This window comes from Eubalaena glacialis, chromosome 6 (assembly GCF_028564815.1).
Source record: "Eubalaena glacialis isolate mEubGla1 chromosome 6, mEubGla1.1.hap2.+ XY, whole genome shotgun sequence".
Taxonomy (NCBI): Eukaryota; Metazoa; Chordata; class Mammalia; order Artiodactyla; family Balaenidae; genus Eubalaena; species Eubalaena glacialis.
Genome location: NC_083721.1, coordinates 106,333,313 through 106,351,601, shown reverse-complemented (window position 1 = coordinate 106,351,601; position 18,289 = coordinate 106,333,313). Strand labels below are relative to the sequence as shown.

Below are 18,289 nucleotides of genomic sequence, written 5' to 3'. Positions count from 1 at the left end.
ATGTCGCAGAGCAACTAAGCCTGTGCACCACATGTCGCAGAGCAACTAAGCCTGTGCACCACAACTACTGAGCCTGCACTCTAGAGCCCACGAGCCACAACTACTGAGCCCGCGAGCCAGAGCCACAACTACTGAAGCCCGCGCGCTTAGAGCCCGTGCTCCGCAACAAGAGAAGCCACCGCAATGAGAAGCATGCACACCGCAAAGAAGAGTAGCCCCCGCTCGCCGCAATTAGAGAAAGCCCGCACGCAGCAACGAAGACCCAACGCAGCCAAAAGTAAATAAATAAATTAATTTAAAAAAATAGATAACCAACAGGACCTACCGTATAGTACAGGGAACTATACCTAGTATCTTATAATAACATATACTGGAAAAGAATCTAAAAAAGAATATATATATGTCTCTGAATCACCTTGCTGTACACCTGAAACTAACACAACATTGTAAATCAACTATTTTTCAATAAAAACTAAAAAAAAAAAGCTGTCAGAATGGGCCCAGCAGCTCTCTTAGCAGTTCACTTCACCTGCCATTAGGTGATCTTTCAGAATACAAATAAAACAAAGCAAAAAATAAATAAATAAAGCTGCAATATATTTGCATGTTAAATAATTCAAACAGCACAGAGGATATTAAATAAAAAGCAGGTTTTCCCCCTACTTCAAAGATTCAATCTCCTTCTCCAGAGGAAATGGTCATTGATTTTCTATGCTCTTATGAGTGTAGATCTATGTTGATACTGTACCTATATCTATGTGTATGTATATATATATATATATACTTTTTTCCTTGCACAAATGGAAGCATATTACACACTGGTGTGAACCTTGATTTTTCACAAGACTTTTCACATAATGAAGATTGTTCCTAACACACGTATAAATCTAATTCAATCTTTTTAATAGCTACACTGAAAAATTCATTGAAAAGATGAATTAGGCTTTATTGAAACAATTCTCTATTAATGGACACTTAGAATGTTTCGAGTCTTTTGATATTAAAAATAATACTTTTAATGGAAATCAGTCTTTATGTATACGTGCAAATAGTTTACAGGATAAATACTTGGAAGTGGAATTGCTGAGCAAAAGCATACATATATTTTTTATTTTAATAGCTATTGCCAACTAACCCTCCAAATATATTGCACTGGATTATACTCCCTCCAACAGAATATGGAAACCTATTTCCACATACCCATAAGTCATCAAACTTTCTAATTTTGCAAATTATAGGTTAAAAATCATATCTAGTAATTTTAATTTGCATTTCTTTAATTTTGAGTGCAGCCGAGTATTTGTCATATGTTTCTAAGTAATTTGTATTTTTCTGTCTTTAAACTGTCTATTCATATCCTTTGCCCATTTTTTATTGGATTGTTGGCTTTTTTTCTTTTTAATATTCACATTCATATACTAAGGAGATCAGCCCTTGATCTGTCATACGCCGTTGCAAATTTTTTTTTGAGGTTATCATTTGTCTTTAAATGTTATCTATGGTATCTTTTTCTTGTAGAAATGTTTGTTCTTTATATAGTCAAATTCATCATTTCTTTTCTTTTTAATGTCTAAGCATCAGGTGATATCATCACGCATGACACTGCAATGCCCAGGAGCTGTATCATTTTTGTTTGTTTGCTTAACTGTCTCAAGATGCAGAAAAGTTTGCAACAATATTCATAAAAATCTTTATTCTGGAGCATCAGTAAGCAATAACAACACCTTTCCTGGAATTTTTTCTTGAAGACCACTGTTAATACTTTTGAGGTTCTTCAAGACAGTATGATAACATATGGATGTTGCCTGTAGAAACAGTGCTATGAATATTTAGGACTCCCCTTCCCCCCTCATTGGGAAGTTGCCACTTAACATTTAAAAGAGTGCAAAGAGGCATTTGTGGAAGAAACTGGTGAGTGTGTGCCTTAATCCAAAAATAATAACTGCACCTCTCATTGTATAGTGATATCTCATAGCGATGACACTCTACCACTGTACAAAAGTCTTACCTGGTCATTATATAATCTGATTCATATGAAAAAGCTAGACAATCAGGGATTACCGTCTCCATTTTGCAGATATGAAAATTAGGGAAGGCAGTGGCTTGTCTAAGCTTACATGGTTACCAAGTAGCAGAAGGGGGCTAGAACCTAAGTCTTTTGATCATAGATGCAAAGTTACTTTAGACTCTACCGTAGCCTCTCTGGCTCAGCTCACTACTTTTCTCCCTGCTGCTGAAATACCTCACCACCAAAGAAGAAATTGCTCCATGGAACCAGCCTCATCAGCATGTCATGTTTGAGGTTGGTATATGCAGCAAGGAACATAAGGCTCTGCCTCTTAGCTAACAGGTCACCTTTTAAGAGCAGAGCTGTACTGGACCCCACATTGTCAGATGGCATGCGAACACCAGCTGATTTAGGCTCAAATTCAATAGCCCCTATAGAATAGAACTGCAGGAAATCTGACAGCAGAGTCCTTGCTATATTATGAAGGATGCTAGTGTTTACAACACCTACCTACAGATTCACATTTACAGTTTCAACTGATCATAAGTCTCTTTGGAATCTCACTTCTTCCAAGAATGGGCTGCCACTCTAAATTATGGCACCAAAGATACAGTCCTAAGTCTATTGTTCAGAGCCTATGACTATGAACATGTCTACTCACGGAGAATAATGATGAAGGCAGGTAGCCTGAGTTACTACTCAAATTTGGTACTATTGCAGGTATCCAGCACTATTGATAATTTGGATGGTATAACTTCTTTTAGTTTGGGGAAGCGAGGTGCCATCCTGTGTACTGTAGGATGTTTAGCAACATGTTACATCAATTCTCTACCCACTAGATGCCAGTAGCAACCCCCTTCCCCCATTATGATAACCAAAAATTTCTCCAGACATTGCCAAATGTCCCCTGGGGAACAAGATCGCCTCCAGTTGAGAAACTCTGATACAGAGCCTTAATACATTCTGCCAAATTCCTGAAAAGACCTTTGATTCCCAGTGATGGATCTACTAGGTGAGATCTCAGATTGGCCCACTGCTCAAACTGAAAGGGAAAGGAATGACTAATAGGAAAACTATCTGAATATACTAAACTACAATTAAAGTTTGCAAACAACTATCGAGTTATCTGCTTAGAAAGGGTGTCTTTACTTATCAACATTTTGGGCAGAATAAGGACTTCAGATGAAGAGGATTAAGTTGATCATATTCTTCAATTCATGACATCACAGGTCCCTTCTTTTATATGTGTGTATACTTATACTTATATATTTTATTTATCTCCATTCCTTATTCTCATTCCCATCACTCCTCAATGGGATTTATCCTAATATGTTTAACACGTATCTTTTTGTTTGCAGGTGTCCTTGTATAATGTGTACCATTTTGAATATATTCTTCTCATTAAAGTATATGGAAGTCCACAATCACTAACAATTCTGAAACCTCACAGCTTTGGACACCAAAGGTTTTTTTTCTTAAGCTCACTTAGCAGCAAAATATGACTCATGGGATGTGAGGTTATTTGTAGCCTTTATCCACTTAATGTAACCATTCCTACATTTTGCTGCAGAAATATTGTGTTCAATCATGAGATGTTACCTTTTCATTTTCTAAAATCCAAATTTTTTGTATTCCCAAACAAATCTGACTCCAAGGGGTTTAATTGTCTACCTCTAGTGTTATATACAGATCTTACTCTGTTTTTATCTTTATGTTTTTACCCAGTATTATGTTTTAAAGATCTACCCATGTTGATGCATGTACATATAGTCCATTATTTCTAACTGCTGCAGAGTACTCCATGAAGTGGATCCCTCACATTTCACCTACTCATTTACCCACTGGTGGGCAACTAGATTGCCTTCAACCCCCACCACTACAAAGAGTGACTTAAAGAACATCTTCATATACAGGCTTTATGGACCTGTATAAGAATCTCTTTGGGATGTACATGCCAAGGTAGAATGCTGGGTAATCAGGTATGCATACACTTAATCTGACCAAAGCCTGACGCCAGAATGCCCTCTAGTAAAGCTGCATCAGTCTACTTGCATTATATAAAAGATCCTAGAATCCTACATTTCACCAACATTTGTCAATATCCAATGTACTCATTTTTGCCAGTCTAAAAGGTACAAAGTGATATCTTATTCTTATTTTCTTTGGCATTTTTCAAATTATAATATATCTGAGCATCCCATGATGTTGGTTAGCCTTTGGGGTTTCCTCTTTGTATATTGCCTGTTCATAAGTTTTGCCCATTTTCATTGGGGTTTCTTTTTCTTGCTGACTTGTAGGAGTTCCTTGTATACTCTCCTATTGGTTTTAGACATTGCAAAATATCTTCTCCCAGTCTGTCAGCTATCTGTTAACTTTGTCGATGGTTAACAGGAAATTATACTACAGAAATTCTTAATTTTTATATAATCAAATTTATGAGTATTTCACTTATGGCTTGGGGCTTTGATGTTTTTAAGAATTCCTTCCCACTCTTAAGTGACAAAGATAGTCTCCTACATTTTCTTCTACTATTGTAATAATTTTACTTTTCACATTTAGTCTTTAACCTACTTCCAGGTGGCTTCACATCTGTATGTTGTTTTAGGTTGGAGTCCAGTTTTATTTTTCACCTTACAGTGAGAATTTTCTAGTAAACAATCCATGCTTCCCTGATTGTTCTGGGTGCCATTGTATCTTTATACTAAATATGCATATATATGAGTCTGTCTGTAATTTTCGATTTTGTTTCAAAGGTCCATTTGGCTGTCCTTTTGCCAAACACTATTTTTATTACTATTGCTCTGAACTATGTCTTTATATCTGGTAGGGCTACTCCCCCATCTTTATTATTCCTTTGCAAGATTAACTTAGATATTCATGGGCTTTTATTCTCATATATTTTAGAGTAGGCTTATTATTAAGTTCTTCAGAAAAGTTATTTGTAATTTGCATTGGGATTGCATTGAATATGTGAATTAACTAGAAGAGACTTGAGCTATTTATATCTCAAGATCTTCCACCCAAGGGTATGTGTTTCCCATTTAAATTAAATCACTCTATGTTCTTGATTAAATTTTCTCCAAAGACTATTTTATGCTTCTGCTAACCCATGTAATAATCACAACAAACCTATGGTACTTTTATTATCATCATTTTCCAGATGAGGAAACTGAGCCCAGAGAGATAAGTAACTTGCCCAAGAACACACAGCAAGTAACTAACAGAACCTGGATTCAAATAGTTTAGAGTCCATATTCTTAACCACTGTACTGCCTCTCCATCTACAGGCAGTTGCTTTATAGTTTGGCTGCTACTGTGAATGGTATCTTCTTTTTATTACTGTCTATTTATTATCTGGTATATTATTTTTATTATATTTTCTAATTGGTTGTTGCAGATGTAGAGAAATTTGGTTGATTTTTGAAAGTTGGTATTTGTATCCAGTGAAGGTGCTGAATTCTCTTATTAGTTCTAGTATTTGATCTGTTGTTTCTGTTGCTAATAGTGACAGTTTTGCCTTTTATGTTCCAATTTTTAAATCCCTCATTTCTTTTTCTTTCCTTATAGCATTGGCCAAGACTGCCAGTACAATGCTAGATATCATGTAGTAGTAATCATGGGCAAAGAATGTCTCTTATAGAAAAGTAATGTTACCCCAGAAGAAGGCTGTTGTTCTATCTTGGCTAAAGGATGTGCAGCACATCAGAGAACTTTCACAAAAGTATAGGCTAGAAACTGTGTCTGGTGGCCAAGAATACATTCTGAGCAGAGGCCCTATGCTCATTTATGCTGCAGAAATTACTTTTCCATAGGAGATGTCCCTTCCAAGGGAGAAATAGCTCAGTTGTGATAAACTTGACTTCATCTGACTTAAGTACATTTAACTCAATCCTAAACCCCTATGGCAACAACACAGCTCAGCACCTGTCATTTGCTACACACAATCTGCTAGATGCAATTGTTTCTGACAATGCATTGCTCTCTATGCCCAAGGGGTAATTCACAGACCGCAGCATTGGAAGGAGCCTTGGAGATCAACTATTGCTCCCGTTATACACACATCTACAAGTCCCTATGGTGGGTACCTCATCGCCCTTGAGCAGATGATCTGCTAGGGGGACTGATGCCAACAACAGAGAGAGTTTGAATCAGACAAGGGGTTAACACAGCTTTCTCCTTTCTCCTAGTTGGCTTCATCACTCCATCTTCAGTAAAGGTTGGCCCTGCCGAGTGTTCATGGTAACATCTCAAGGCTTACCTCATCCTTCCCGACTTCAACAGGGATCCAGAGGAAGCACCCTCTCTTCTCTCCTGTATTCCAAAAGGCTTATCCCTATCCAAGTTTAGTGCATCTGCACAAAGGTGGGCACTGGCAGCTCCATTGTGAAGTCCTGGGGCTTTAGTGCAGTCAGATCCATCAGAGATGCTGAGTGGGTGACCAAACACACCCTTCCCTTTCACACACACCCAGGGTGACTAATGCTCGTGGTAGAAATGAGTGAACTGAAAAGTCCCACAGGAACCTCAAACCCAACACATCCAAAGTGGAACTTCTCAGTGTCTCCTCCAAACTCACTCCCCTCTTACAGTAACCCCTGTGCAGGAACTGGAACAACCTCCATTCAGCCATTCTCAGCACCTTCCTATCCCTCTCACCTGAGGAGTTACCAAGTCTTGGTCCCTCCCCACCCTAAGGATCCCTCTTGCCCACCCTCCATTCTGAATAGGGCCTTGGCCATGCCCTCCCACTCCTGACCCCTGGGATCCATCCTCCATACTACTGCTGAAAGATCTTCCCATCATGCAGATCCAACCATGTCTCCTGCCTAAAACGCTAGAAGGCTCCCCACCACCCTCAGCAGAATGTACACTCCTTAGCACGGCATCTACTACCCTCACTGCACAGCCCCACCACCTTCAGCAACCTCACACCCTGTACAGGACCCCTAGATCGCCACCTCCCTCTACCTTCCCAGACTGTGCTTCTGATCCTTGTTCCCTCAACCTAGAACCTGCATCCCATCCCACTGCAAGCGGTCTAATGCCTACTCACCCTTCAACATTCAGGTCGCAGCCCCCTGCGTCTGGGAGCTTTTGCTGCCTCCTCACCCCCGTTGCTCCTGCTGATGTGCCCTCTCTCTGGCCTCTCCTGCCAAGACCCTGTACATCCATCCCACTAAATTGTAACGATTCTCTCCTGGACACTGTAAAACACTGGATTCTCTAGGAGAGTAAGTTACTGCATAGCCAGTCTGGTTTCATCCCTTTCCGTGTTTAAGAGGGTACCCAGGAACAAAACACATTGAGTCAGATTTGGTGTGGGAGTGCCCCCAAAGTGATCTGTTCACTGCTGGGTGCCCCGCACCTGGCACAATGTCGGCCTGGCACACCGTGGACTATCTGAATAAAGTTATGATAAATGAATGATTTGCCCACCCCCGTCCAGAACCAGGCGAGAGGTCAGGGCTCATCCTGGATATAGATGGAGAGCGGGTGGCCCTACTCGGCGCTCCGTCGGGAGGGGGCGCTGCAGGGAGGCGGGGCCAGGGCTGAGTACTTGGGGGCGGGGGCCGTCCGAGGGTGGCGGGCCAGGGGTCGGGCTTGCCCGGGGACCCCGCACCTCGACTCTGCGCGAATTTCTCTTTCGTTTTGGGCCAGGCCGGAGGCGGCGGGGCCGTCCCGGAACGACTGCGGCCGGGTGCACTGGGAGTTAATCCGAAAGCGCCGCAAGCCCCGCGGGCCAGCCTCCACGTGTCACCGAGAAGCTGATGTAGAGAGGATACAGAGAGAGAAAGAAAGCAAGAGACCAGAGTCCCGGGAAAGTCCTGCCGCGCCTCGGGCAATTATAAAAATGTGACCCCCCCGGGTCTGCCTCGCAACCACCGCCCTCACCTGCCGCGTGCACCCGTCTGCTTCCAGCTGGCCGCTCGGTTCGGTGTCCCCGCAGCGCCGCTCAGCATGTGCCCGCCGCGCAGTGAGTAACCAGCCCGAGACTAGCGCTCGGCCCTCGGGTGGGGAGGGGCGGCGGCCGGGAAGAGGAGGCAGAAACTTGGGACAGGCTCCACGGAGCCTGAAAGGCAGTCAGCAATCTCGGAGAGAGGAGAAAGAAAGGGGGAAAGACATTGCGGGCTTACCCTGCGCTCGATAGGATATCGTCTCTTTTAACCTTGAAAGAGCCCTGTGAGCTAAGTATTATGCCCACTTCACAGATGAGAAACTGAGGCCTCACGGGATGGTTTCTTGCCCAGGGTCCCTAGGCTACAGCTCTAAGAGGGCAGATCCCAGCCGGCTTCAAAGCGAGGCTTTGTCACCCCACTGCTTACAAAACACTGGGTCGCTTCACCACCTGGCCTCACTTTCCCTCCTCCTGAAATGGAGACTTTTTCTGGGTGAACTCTGTCCACACCCCTGTCTGAACTCACAAAGTGGCCGTGACAGCGAGTAGGCTTCTAACGCTAGCACAGAGCGCTGTCCTCCAAGAACCTGATTCATCTCTCAGTTGTTGAAGGAAGACTGGAAACGGGTGGAGGGAGGCTGGCGCCCAGAAGAAGTGGATGGGTGGAGATGGCCAGAAGAGATGGAAGATGGAGGTAGGCCAGCTCATCCTGCCCCTCCATTCCCTTTCAGGCCTCCTCCTTGTGGCCACCCTGGTCCTCCTCCACCACCTGGACCACTTTAGTTTGGCCAGGAACCTCCCCGCCACCACAGCGGGCCCCGGAATGTTCCAGTGCCTCAACCACTCCCAAAACCTGCTGAGAGCCGTCAGCAACACCCTTCAGAAGGTGAGCTTTTCAATGTCCTGGTTCCCACTTTGCAGCCTCTGTAGTGAAGGGGCATCTCCGAACCCCTGGTCACCTGAAGGAACTGCAGGGAAATTGTGGAAGTTAATCAGGAGCTGTCAAGAGAAGAAGAGGGAACTTTACAAATGGCCCAACTATTAGCTAAAGAGTTTCAGTGAAACTGTGTCTCCAGAGAAAGCAGGAGGGGTGATAAATTATAATGGCATTCGTTTGGGCTGTGTCTTCACAGAGGAAAGTGGATACTTACAGTGTTCCCTGTAGCCTGCCAACAGAGATGGAATTGTGTCAGGCCCACACTGTTCCTCTGACACACTTATCAATCCAGGAAACCACTATTAGGGGCGGCCTCTGTGCTCCAGGGCCTGCGAAGATGAATTAGCCTTGCGTCTAATGCTCCTCTCCAGCTTCCAGTCTGGTGACTCGGCTTGTTGCTGGAACATCACATTTCAGGGAGCTTGTGACAGTGCACATCCAGGCTTCATTTTCTAGGGAGAGAGTTATCTAATTTTATTTACAGCTTCAGTCATCTTTTTAGCTTTCATATTTTAATGCAAAAAAAATATTTTTTCTTCCTTTAAAAGCACTCCAACATCTATTGCTTTTGCTGCAACGGCCTAAGACTGATGTTTTAAAAGATGTCCTTTCGCCTTCCTGCTCTCTAGTAAATCTTTCTTGAAGATTTCTAGCTTGTTGCTTTATGAATATCTTAAAGTAAGCTCAATGCCACGAGTCCTTCTTAAAGAACTCTTTTTTTCCCCTTCTAATCTTTCATAACGTGCTGCCAGTTGTTCCTTACAGTTCAATCCATCTTAATTAAAAAGGCAGCTCACCAAGTGAAAACTGCAGAGATAGGTGCTTTGATTCCTAAAGAAAAGTTCGATATGGGTAAAATTTAGGAGCTCCTATTTAAATAGATGCTTTATGTGAAAAAGCTGACTCTTCTACTCCCAGATGCAGCACCAAAGGTGAAAGATTGTAGAACTCAATTTGATTTTTTAATATGATTCCTGCATCAATTTTGCCAGAACAAATCAGCTGGCTACTTGCAGAGAAAATAGAGGTGGCAAATGCATGTGACTCACAGGCCATATCTAGCCCACAGATCTGTAGAGTTTGGCCATGTCTTTTTTATTTCATTTTGATTTTTGAGTTTGATGCCATTGAAAAAGTAGACCTCCCATATAAGGATCCAAATTTCCAGCTTCTCCTGAAAAGATCTGAAAAACTATAGCAGTGGGCCCACATTTTCAAGTCTAATTTTTTTTTTGCTCTATTTATTCATTTTTTTCATTCAACAAGTACTTATTGAGTGCCTACTGTATGCCAGGCACTATTTTATAGATTCTTGAAGGTCATCTTTTTTAACCATGCAATAGTAATAGAGAGATAGTCGCCGTTTTCATTTTGGAATAAAGAAAGGCAATTATCACAGAAATAAAACTATTGTGTTATTTGGAGATTTTTTTTTTCTTATTGAAGTATAATTGCAAATCTAACTTTTTAGAACCTGCTCAGGATAGCAGCTGCCTCGATCTGCTTGACCACCTCCAGGAACAGTGTATTCATTTTCTATTGCTGCTGTAACAGATTACCACGAATTTAGTGGCTTTAAACAACACAAATTTATTATCTTACAGCCCTGGAGTTCAGAAATCCAAAATGGGTCTCACTGGAGTAAAATTAAGGTGTCAACAGAGCTGTATCCCTTTCTGAAGACTCTAGGGGAGAATCCAATTTTCTTGCCTTTTCCAGCTTCTAAAAGCAGCCCACATTCCTTGGTGGCCCCCTTCCCTCCTCAAAGCCAACAAATGAGACTTAATCATGCTGCATCACTCTGAGCTTGACTCTCTTGCCTCTCTCTTCTGCTTATAAGGACCCAGTGATTACACTGTACCCACCCAGACACTCCAGGATAACCTCTCTATTTTAGAGTCAGCTGATTAGCAACCTTAGTTTCATCTGTGACCTTAATTCCCCTTTGCCACGTAACGTAACCTAGTCTGTGGTTCCAGGGATTGGGAGGTGGATATCTTTGGCAGGGGCATTATTCTGCTTACCACAGACAGGAATTTTACTGCTTGTACCCCAGCATGTTCTGTACTCTCAAGCTTTGATTCATGGCTCACGCTGTTCCCTCTGCCTGAAATTCCCCCTCCTCTGTAGATGCCCCATCTCTGGGGAAGACTTTGCTTCCCTTTCCACCCCGTTCCCAGAGCCTTCTGACCCTTCTCAGCCCTTCTCACTTGCCAGCATGTCTCCTGGTCATTTGGGCACTTGCCTGACTCCACAGCTGAACTTGGAATTCTGGGGGACATAACATAGTCCCCTGCTTTGTCATCTTCCTTAGTAACTAGCATAGTGCCTGGCACACATCAGGCTTGTTAAATGGAAAAATGATCTCGCTCTTCAATCAAAAAGTCATCGACTTCTTAAGATAAATATCATAATTATAGTGAACATGCCTGTAAGATGACATCTGTGTGTGTGTGTGTGCGTGCACGCGCATGTGTGTACACCACATATTAAATCTCCGCTTGTCTTTAGGGTTGCATGTTTTTTATGTTCATCAAGTAGTGACCTAACAGTCCCCCTTTAGAAGCTATACTTGAAAAAGATATTCATAAAACACAGACATGCTGGCAAAAGGAAAAAACGGTTTTCACCAGAAGCAAGTGTCACAGCGTGGTACAGAGGCTGATTAGCACAGCCTGTTGAAATGATTTATAGTGTTTACGTAATGGAAAAACGTATCATCCAGAGAAACATGTCCTAAGCAAAAGGGGAGGAGGGATGGAGAGAGAGTGTAAATGATCTGTTTCCTTTTGTCTTCTGAAGACCCTAAAATTCCTACAGATCAGAGGTGGAGGTCAAGGGCAGCCGGCTCTCGCTTTGGTGCCAGTGCCATGGGGAGCCGGGTGCCTTATTAATCTTGTAAACTGGGTTTCTCTTTATGTTTTACAGGCCAGACAAACCCTAGAATATTACTCCTGCACTTCTGAAGACATTGATCATGAAGATATCACCAAAGATAGAACCAGCACAGTGGAGGCCTGCTTACCACTGGAATTAGCCACGGTATAGAGGTTTTCCTCCCAAAGCTTGTAATACAGTTAAGAGCTGTGCATCAGACCTCGTCTTCTTCCAAAAATGTGCATGCTTCTGGGGTCCATCACCATGGGACTTTAACAGGTCCCATTGTAGAAGTTCAATTTGGAAAAAAAATTTATAAAAACGTGGTTTTTCACAACAGTGTGAGATATACTTAACGCTACTGAACCGTACACTTAAAAATAGTTAAGATGGTAAATTTTACATGTATTTTTTACCACAGTAAAAAAAAAAAAAAAAAAAAAAAAGATACGTTTGAGTAGAAAAGTCAAAAATTTACATTAAGAATTAATAATTAATGTCTTTGATGTGTGATTTTTTTTTTTTTGGCTCTAGAATGAGAGTTGCCTGGCTTCCAGAGAGACCTCTTTGATAACTGTAAGTCAGAAAATTGAAGGTTTTAGCTCATATTATGAATTCATGTCATTGATATCTGATTATTTTTTCTTCTAGAATGGGAGTTGCCTGGCTTCCAGAAAGAGCTCTTTTATGATGGTAAGACACAAAATTCTTTCCTCAAATGCAATGGCAGGGGGAGGGGGTGTACATATTTAGCCCATCTCAATAGTTCCTTGCCCACTTTGTCGTATTATGCAGACCCTGTGCCTTAGCAGTATCTATGAGGACTTGAAGATGTACCACATGGAGTTCCAGGCCATGAATGCAAAGCTTCTGATGGATCCTAAGAGGCAGATCTTTCTGGATCAGAACATGCTGGCAGCTATTGCTGAGCTGATGCAGGTAAGGCCTTCTTCATGCTGAGACCGCCAGCCAGGGTCCCTGATGAAGGGGTATACCATCAGCCCTTCCTGGGTTGGGGGAGGCCTGAAATGCCCCCTTCTGAAGCCAGCTACATATTGGGGGAGACAGCCTTGAGGGCACCCTCTAGAGAGAGGGCAACATGAGCAGGTCACATTAAGGAAAGCAGCCTCCTGCTTGTTGACCATGCGGTATGCACCAGGCTCTGGGCAAAGGTGCATACGTTTCCTTATGCTGTCCCCTTGGAAACCACTTGGGGTCTGTGCAAATGAGGAGACCAATGCTTAGAGGGTTAGCCACTTGTCTGAGGTCACACAGCTTGGAAGCGGCAGAGGCAGGATTTAAACCCCCATCAAAGGGATTCCACTGCACTCATCTTCTCATGCATCTCTAAAGCCTCTGGGACGTACATGCAAGGGGCTGGCATGCATATCTGCAGATACTGCTAGAGAAGACAAGCGGGGCTGGTGTCTGGATATGACGTATGCTGAACCAAAATGTGAATGAAAGAAAAGAATGACCTATCACCTGGGGACAGCTACAGTGTTACTCACAGACAAGAATGTGCTTTGTAACTTTCTGAATCACCATAGCACATGATGCTAACATAAAACACAGAATTATCCACTTAAGAAAGAGCTGGGTGAGTGCCATGTTGGCCAGGGCATGGGATAAAAATACGGCATCAGAAATGATTGTCTGAAAAGAAATTTATTTCATTCATCCTTTTTAATTTTTTTTTTTTGGGGGGGGTTCCAGATTACTTGTTTGAAAGGCAGTGAACATCATGCAAGTATCAAAGAATGTTACCATCTAGAGAGTTGTAGATGATATTTCATTTTCAGGACCAAGAGTCGAATCAGTTCTACCAGTAATCAGACAACTATGCCCAGACCTTTTGTCCCTCTGTGCCTCAGTTTCTTCCTCTGTAAAATGGGATGACTTTACCCACCCTACCTTTCTTTCAGGCTTTTTGTGAGGAAGTACAAGCAAAACTGCTGATCATTGTGCAAATATATGGTCTTGCATTGTTATCAAATTAAAGGGCTCAAACTGCCAGGTTTATTTATCTCACATGAATAAGTGTCTTTAGTCAACAGGTCTGATACTGACTGAGAGTTTCCAATCAATAGCAATCCATCACCTCCCTGTTCTAAAAAGGATGCTGCTGCTTAATGTAACATATAAAAATTAATTAGATATCACAGCAGATGTCATCTTAACAGAATTGTTCCTTTCTAAAATACAACTCCCACTGATGATTTTCTAAATAGCTTTCAGGGTCTTTTCAGAGCTCACTGAAGATCCATGTGCTTGGATAATGAGCATTTCTTCTCTCAGGTTCTGCCTGCCCATCTGGCTGGGAGTAGATCTGATTTGGTTTAGGAGATGCAGTGAGGGAGTGGGTTGCAGGCTCTGAGACATGTATTGGCTTCACCCACCTTTACGGATGGACGTTTTAATTTTGGAATACTGTCTATGTCATGCTCAATATTTATTCTCCTAGGCCCTGAATTCCCACAGCAAGACTGTGTCACAGAAACCCTCCCTGGAAGAACTGGATTTTTATAAGACTAAAATCAAGCTCTGCATACTTCTTCATGCCTTCAGAATTCGTGTGGTGACCATCGACAGAATGATGAGCTATCTGAGTTCTTCCTAAAAAGCTGAGGTCTCTCCTAAACTTAAAGTCATTTTTATACATATTGGAACCAAAGAAATTGTAACAGGGCATGGGTTAAGAACTGGGGCGGGGGGTGGCTTGACCTGTTCCTACTTAAGCTGGTACAGGAATTCTCATGCTTGTTTACATTAGTCATTACTCCAAATTTGCAGGATGTGACTGTCCTATCCACATGATTCCTTTGATCAAGTCTATTTCATATTTACTATGGATAAGTTATTTTTAAGTTTTCATGAGCAAACTGATAAGGAGGGGAAATGTCCTCCCAGAACGTGTTTTTCTTTTTTTCCCTTTAATAGAAGAGCAAGAATTTATAAGCTATTTCAGTACCAAAGAGTTTGTACGAACAAACACTCAAGCATAATTTATTTTAAAATATTTATTTATATAATTTTGTGTTCATGAAAGCCTGTGAACTAACTTATATTTATTTATGTTATATTTATTAAGATATTTATTGCCAAGTGGATTTGAGATATACCTTATGTTGTTTTAAAATAAAATGACTGAATTAAAGTAATTCTCATATTTTTCTAATGTGATTGGAATACTTTGAGTGTTAAAATACACATCATGGGAAAACTGAAAACTCTGATGAAATTTGAACAAAATCACCTTAGAAAGAATGCCATGAGATTCTTACGCATTTCCCAGTTCCTTTAATCTCATATTTTAAAGGGAGCCTCATAAGACTAGATCTGACTTAATACTGAGGCCGTTGAGTGAGTGAGTTTTTTGAGAATATACTTTACTTTTGTTCAACATCTGAATCTAAAAATAAAATACATAAAAATGTTTTTCCCTATTAACCACAGCCCCATAACATACTGTGCATTAAACAAATACATAATAACATCCACCAACTGGGAAAAGCATCATTAAGAGGTCTTCTAGTCAAATTATTTTAATTTTTGTGACCCTTTGGGCTCTCAGGGGGAAGTTGTTTCTAAATTACAACTAGAAAAACTCTCCCTTTGCTTTAAATTATATAGAACTTCTGCCTGAACCACATGGATAATTGCCTTCCTTTGGCTTAAGAGATGTGCTTTTTAATTCTTTAAACCATGAGAATTTTAAAAGATTACCAGATGGAATACCATGTAATTTTCAAACTCTGATAATCACATTACTCCTTAATATGAAAAGGTTGTAAGAAATGAACGATTCAGAGTCTGTCCCATCCCCCCTACCTTTCCTCATGTGAATCCTCCCCTCCAGAGCTCAATTCTTATCCCTGTAAACAGGGAGGGGAGTGTGGATGGCCACCCCAGGTCCTCACGTGTGGGGAAACTTACTCGTTTTTCAGAGTCTCACCCCACTTGATGTACAATTAGATAGAAATCATCAAGCTGGATCCCATCACATACCTTCTTTTCTTTAGGAATTCCTCCCCAAGCTTGGATGACTGGCAGGTGATTCACAGGTAGGAGTTTCTTGCCTTTAAGTATCGGTTTTGGGGTCGGCAGCTTTGATGTGGCGAGAACTCATGGCTTTGATGAAGCCAGCTGGCGCTGTCGAGTTGCTGCCATCCCCCCCCCTCCCCGACCCTGCCTTCCTCCCCCACCTCCCCCTGCCCGCCCATCGAATGGCGACTTGTCTGTTGTCTGGCCGGTTGTCTGTGCCCAGAAACAAGGAGAGGAAAGCCTGCTGACTGTGCTACAGACTGGGTTTATACAAAGGGACAAAGTGGCACACAAAGGGTCGCTTTCGTTCTAGAAATTGCCATGACATATGCTTCAAAAACATGACTGGCCCAAGAAACATCTTCACAACTAATTGCATTCTTCACTACATGGTGAGTTTTCTGGTTTTTCTGTTTTAAGCCTGGGCATGCCATTTATAACTTGTATGATGTGGCCATGTTGTTTTGCCCTCACCCTACCTGTTTCCTCTTCTAAGAAGTGAAGACAGGGACTTACCTGGCAGTCCAGTGGTTAGGACTCCGCACTGCCACTGCAGGGGGCACGGGTTCGATCCCTGGTCGGGGAACTAAGATCCCGCAAGCCACGCGGCCCGGCCAAAAACAACAACAAAAAAAGTGAAGATACTACTAGAACCTTGATCTGATCGATCAAGAGTTAAATGGAGCAACTCCTACAAAGCACTAGCATTGCACCTGGCACATAATCTGTACACAATAAATGTGAGCAATCTTTGACAATGATTACTAGCCTTTGGGTTTGGTGACCGGGCCAAATTGGTTAAAGCCTCTTTGCTACCATTTTCTTATCTGTGAAATTCAGAAAACTGTAGCCCCTATTTCACAGCACTATTGTGAGGACTGAATGACTCAGTACAGTGTTGGCATCTAGTCAGTGCCTAACACCAATTTTCTTAAATTGTTAGACTGTTTGCTTGAAGACCTCAGTGACGCCCTGTCCCTCGAGGGCACTCAGCTATCGGGGGCGTTCAGCAGAGGAGGTCATCTGGTGCAAGACACGACAGCAAAAAAAGCAGGGTCCTGCCTTTCCAGAACAGAGGGTGGGAGCAAAGTAACTTGATGAGACCGAGATCCCCCCTAAAAACAGGCCCCAGACCTAGCCTACTAGAGACATTTGATAACAAATTACTTTTTAAAAAAGAAATAAACAGTTTAAGTGTTTCTCACACCTAAAAATGACTGAATCAGAGAATTAACATAAAAAACAGCTGACAGCTGCCCTACTGAGAGCCGAGAGCTTTGGGGAAAGGGGTCAGTTCTGGGGAGTGGTCTGGCCAGACATCCAAAGGTGGGTTTGGGAAAACTCAGGAGATGCACAAGGGCCTTAGACACCCTAAGGAGGAAAGAAAACATGGGAGGGGAGAAAACCAGCTTTGTCTGAAGCCAGCACAGAGACCGTGAGTCCCCCTGGCCATGTCACCCTGGGCCATGCAGCTGTTGTCCTTGTTTAAGGACAAAACATTTGGTTTTAGCTAGCGTAACTGTGGCTTCCTAGTTTAAGGCAAAGTGCACCTACAATATCGCTGTGGACTGAATGTTTGTGTTCCCTTAAAATTCATATGTTGAAGCCCTGATCCCCAGTGTGACGGTATTAGGAGATGGGGTCTTTAGGAGGTTAGGTCATAAGCATGGAGCCCTCATAGTGGGATTAGTGCCCTTATAAGAGACTTGGAGAGATCTCCCCCCAACCTCTATGTGAGGACACAGTGACAAGGTGGCCTGCTGCAAACCAGGGATAGCTCTCACCAGACACCAAATCCACCAGCACCCTCATCTTGGACCTCCCACCTTCAAGAACTGTGAGAAACACAGGTCTGTTGTTTAAGCCGCCCAGTCTGCAGTATTTTGTTGTAGTAGTCTGAGCTGAGAAAACTTTTAAATAAGTCAGAAAGAGAAAAACAAATACCGTATGCTAACACATATATATGGAATCTAAGAAGAAAAAAAAAAAAAAGGTCATGAAGAACCTAGGGGCAAGACAGGAATAAAGACACAGACCTACTAGAGAATGGACTTGAGGATATGGGGAGGGGGGAAGGGTAAGCTGGGACAAAGTGAGAGAGTGTCATGGACATATATACACTACCAAACGTAAAATAGATAGCTAGTGGGAAGCAGCCGCATAGCACAGGGAGATCAGCTTGGTGCTTTGTGACCACCTAGAGGGGTGGGATAGGGAGGGTGGGAGGGAGACGCAAGAGGGAGGGGATATGAGGATATATGTATACGTATAGCTGATTCACTTTGTTATAAAGCAGAAACTAACACACCATTGTAAAGCAATTATACTCCAATAAAGATGTTAAAAAAAAAAAGAAAAAACCGAATGACAATTTTCCAAAAATTGAATTGTATCAACTTTTCGGTTGAAATGTATTTGGTCAGAACAAGTCAAAAACTTTAGTTGCATGTATGTATCTTTGAGTATGATATTAAAATTAGGAGTATAAATTATGACATCAATGTAACATCAGAGACAATACACTCAC

At 42.2% G+C, this 18,289-nt stretch overlaps 1 protein-coding gene across 3 annotated transcripts; it reads left to right on the top strand.

Moving 5' to 3' along the window:
* Nucleotides 1–7,872: 7,872 nt before the first annotated feature.
* Nucleotides 7,873–14,338, top strand: IL12A (interleukin 12A). Of its 3 annotated transcripts, XM_061193494.1 has the most exons (7): nucleotides 7,873–7,982; nucleotides 8,636–8,790; nucleotides 11,770–11,883; nucleotides 12,253–12,294; nucleotides 12,370–12,411; nucleotides 12,514–12,657; nucleotides 14,183–14,338. In XM_061193494.1, exons 1-7 carry the CDS (start codon nucleotides 7,967–7,969, stop codon nucleotides 14,336–14,338), a joined length of 669 nt encoding a protein of 222 aa, XP_061049477.1. In that variant the 5' UTR covers nucleotides 7,873–7,966. The 3 variants fall into 3 exon arrangements, with proteins under 3 accessions (XP_061049477.1, XP_061049479.1, XP_061049478.1); XM_061193496.1 differs by lacking the exon at nucleotides 11,770–11,883; XM_061193495.1 differs by lacking the exon at nucleotides 12,253–12,294.
* The last annotated feature ends 3,951 nt before the right edge of the window (nucleotides 14,339–18,289 follow it).

What these genes read in the sequence shown, in the direction of transcription:
- IL12A (XM_061193494.1), top strand. An exon ending in TACCACTGGAATTAGCCACG is followed by an intron (nt 11,884 to 12,252) that starts GTATAGAGGTTT and finishes TTTTGGCTCTAG; the next exon opens with AATGAGAGTTGCCTGGCTTC. An exon ending in CTATTGCTGAGCTGATGCAG is followed by an intron (nt 12,658 to 14,182) that starts GTAAGGCCTTCT and finishes TTATTCTCCTAG; the next exon opens with GCCCTGAATTCCCACAGCAA.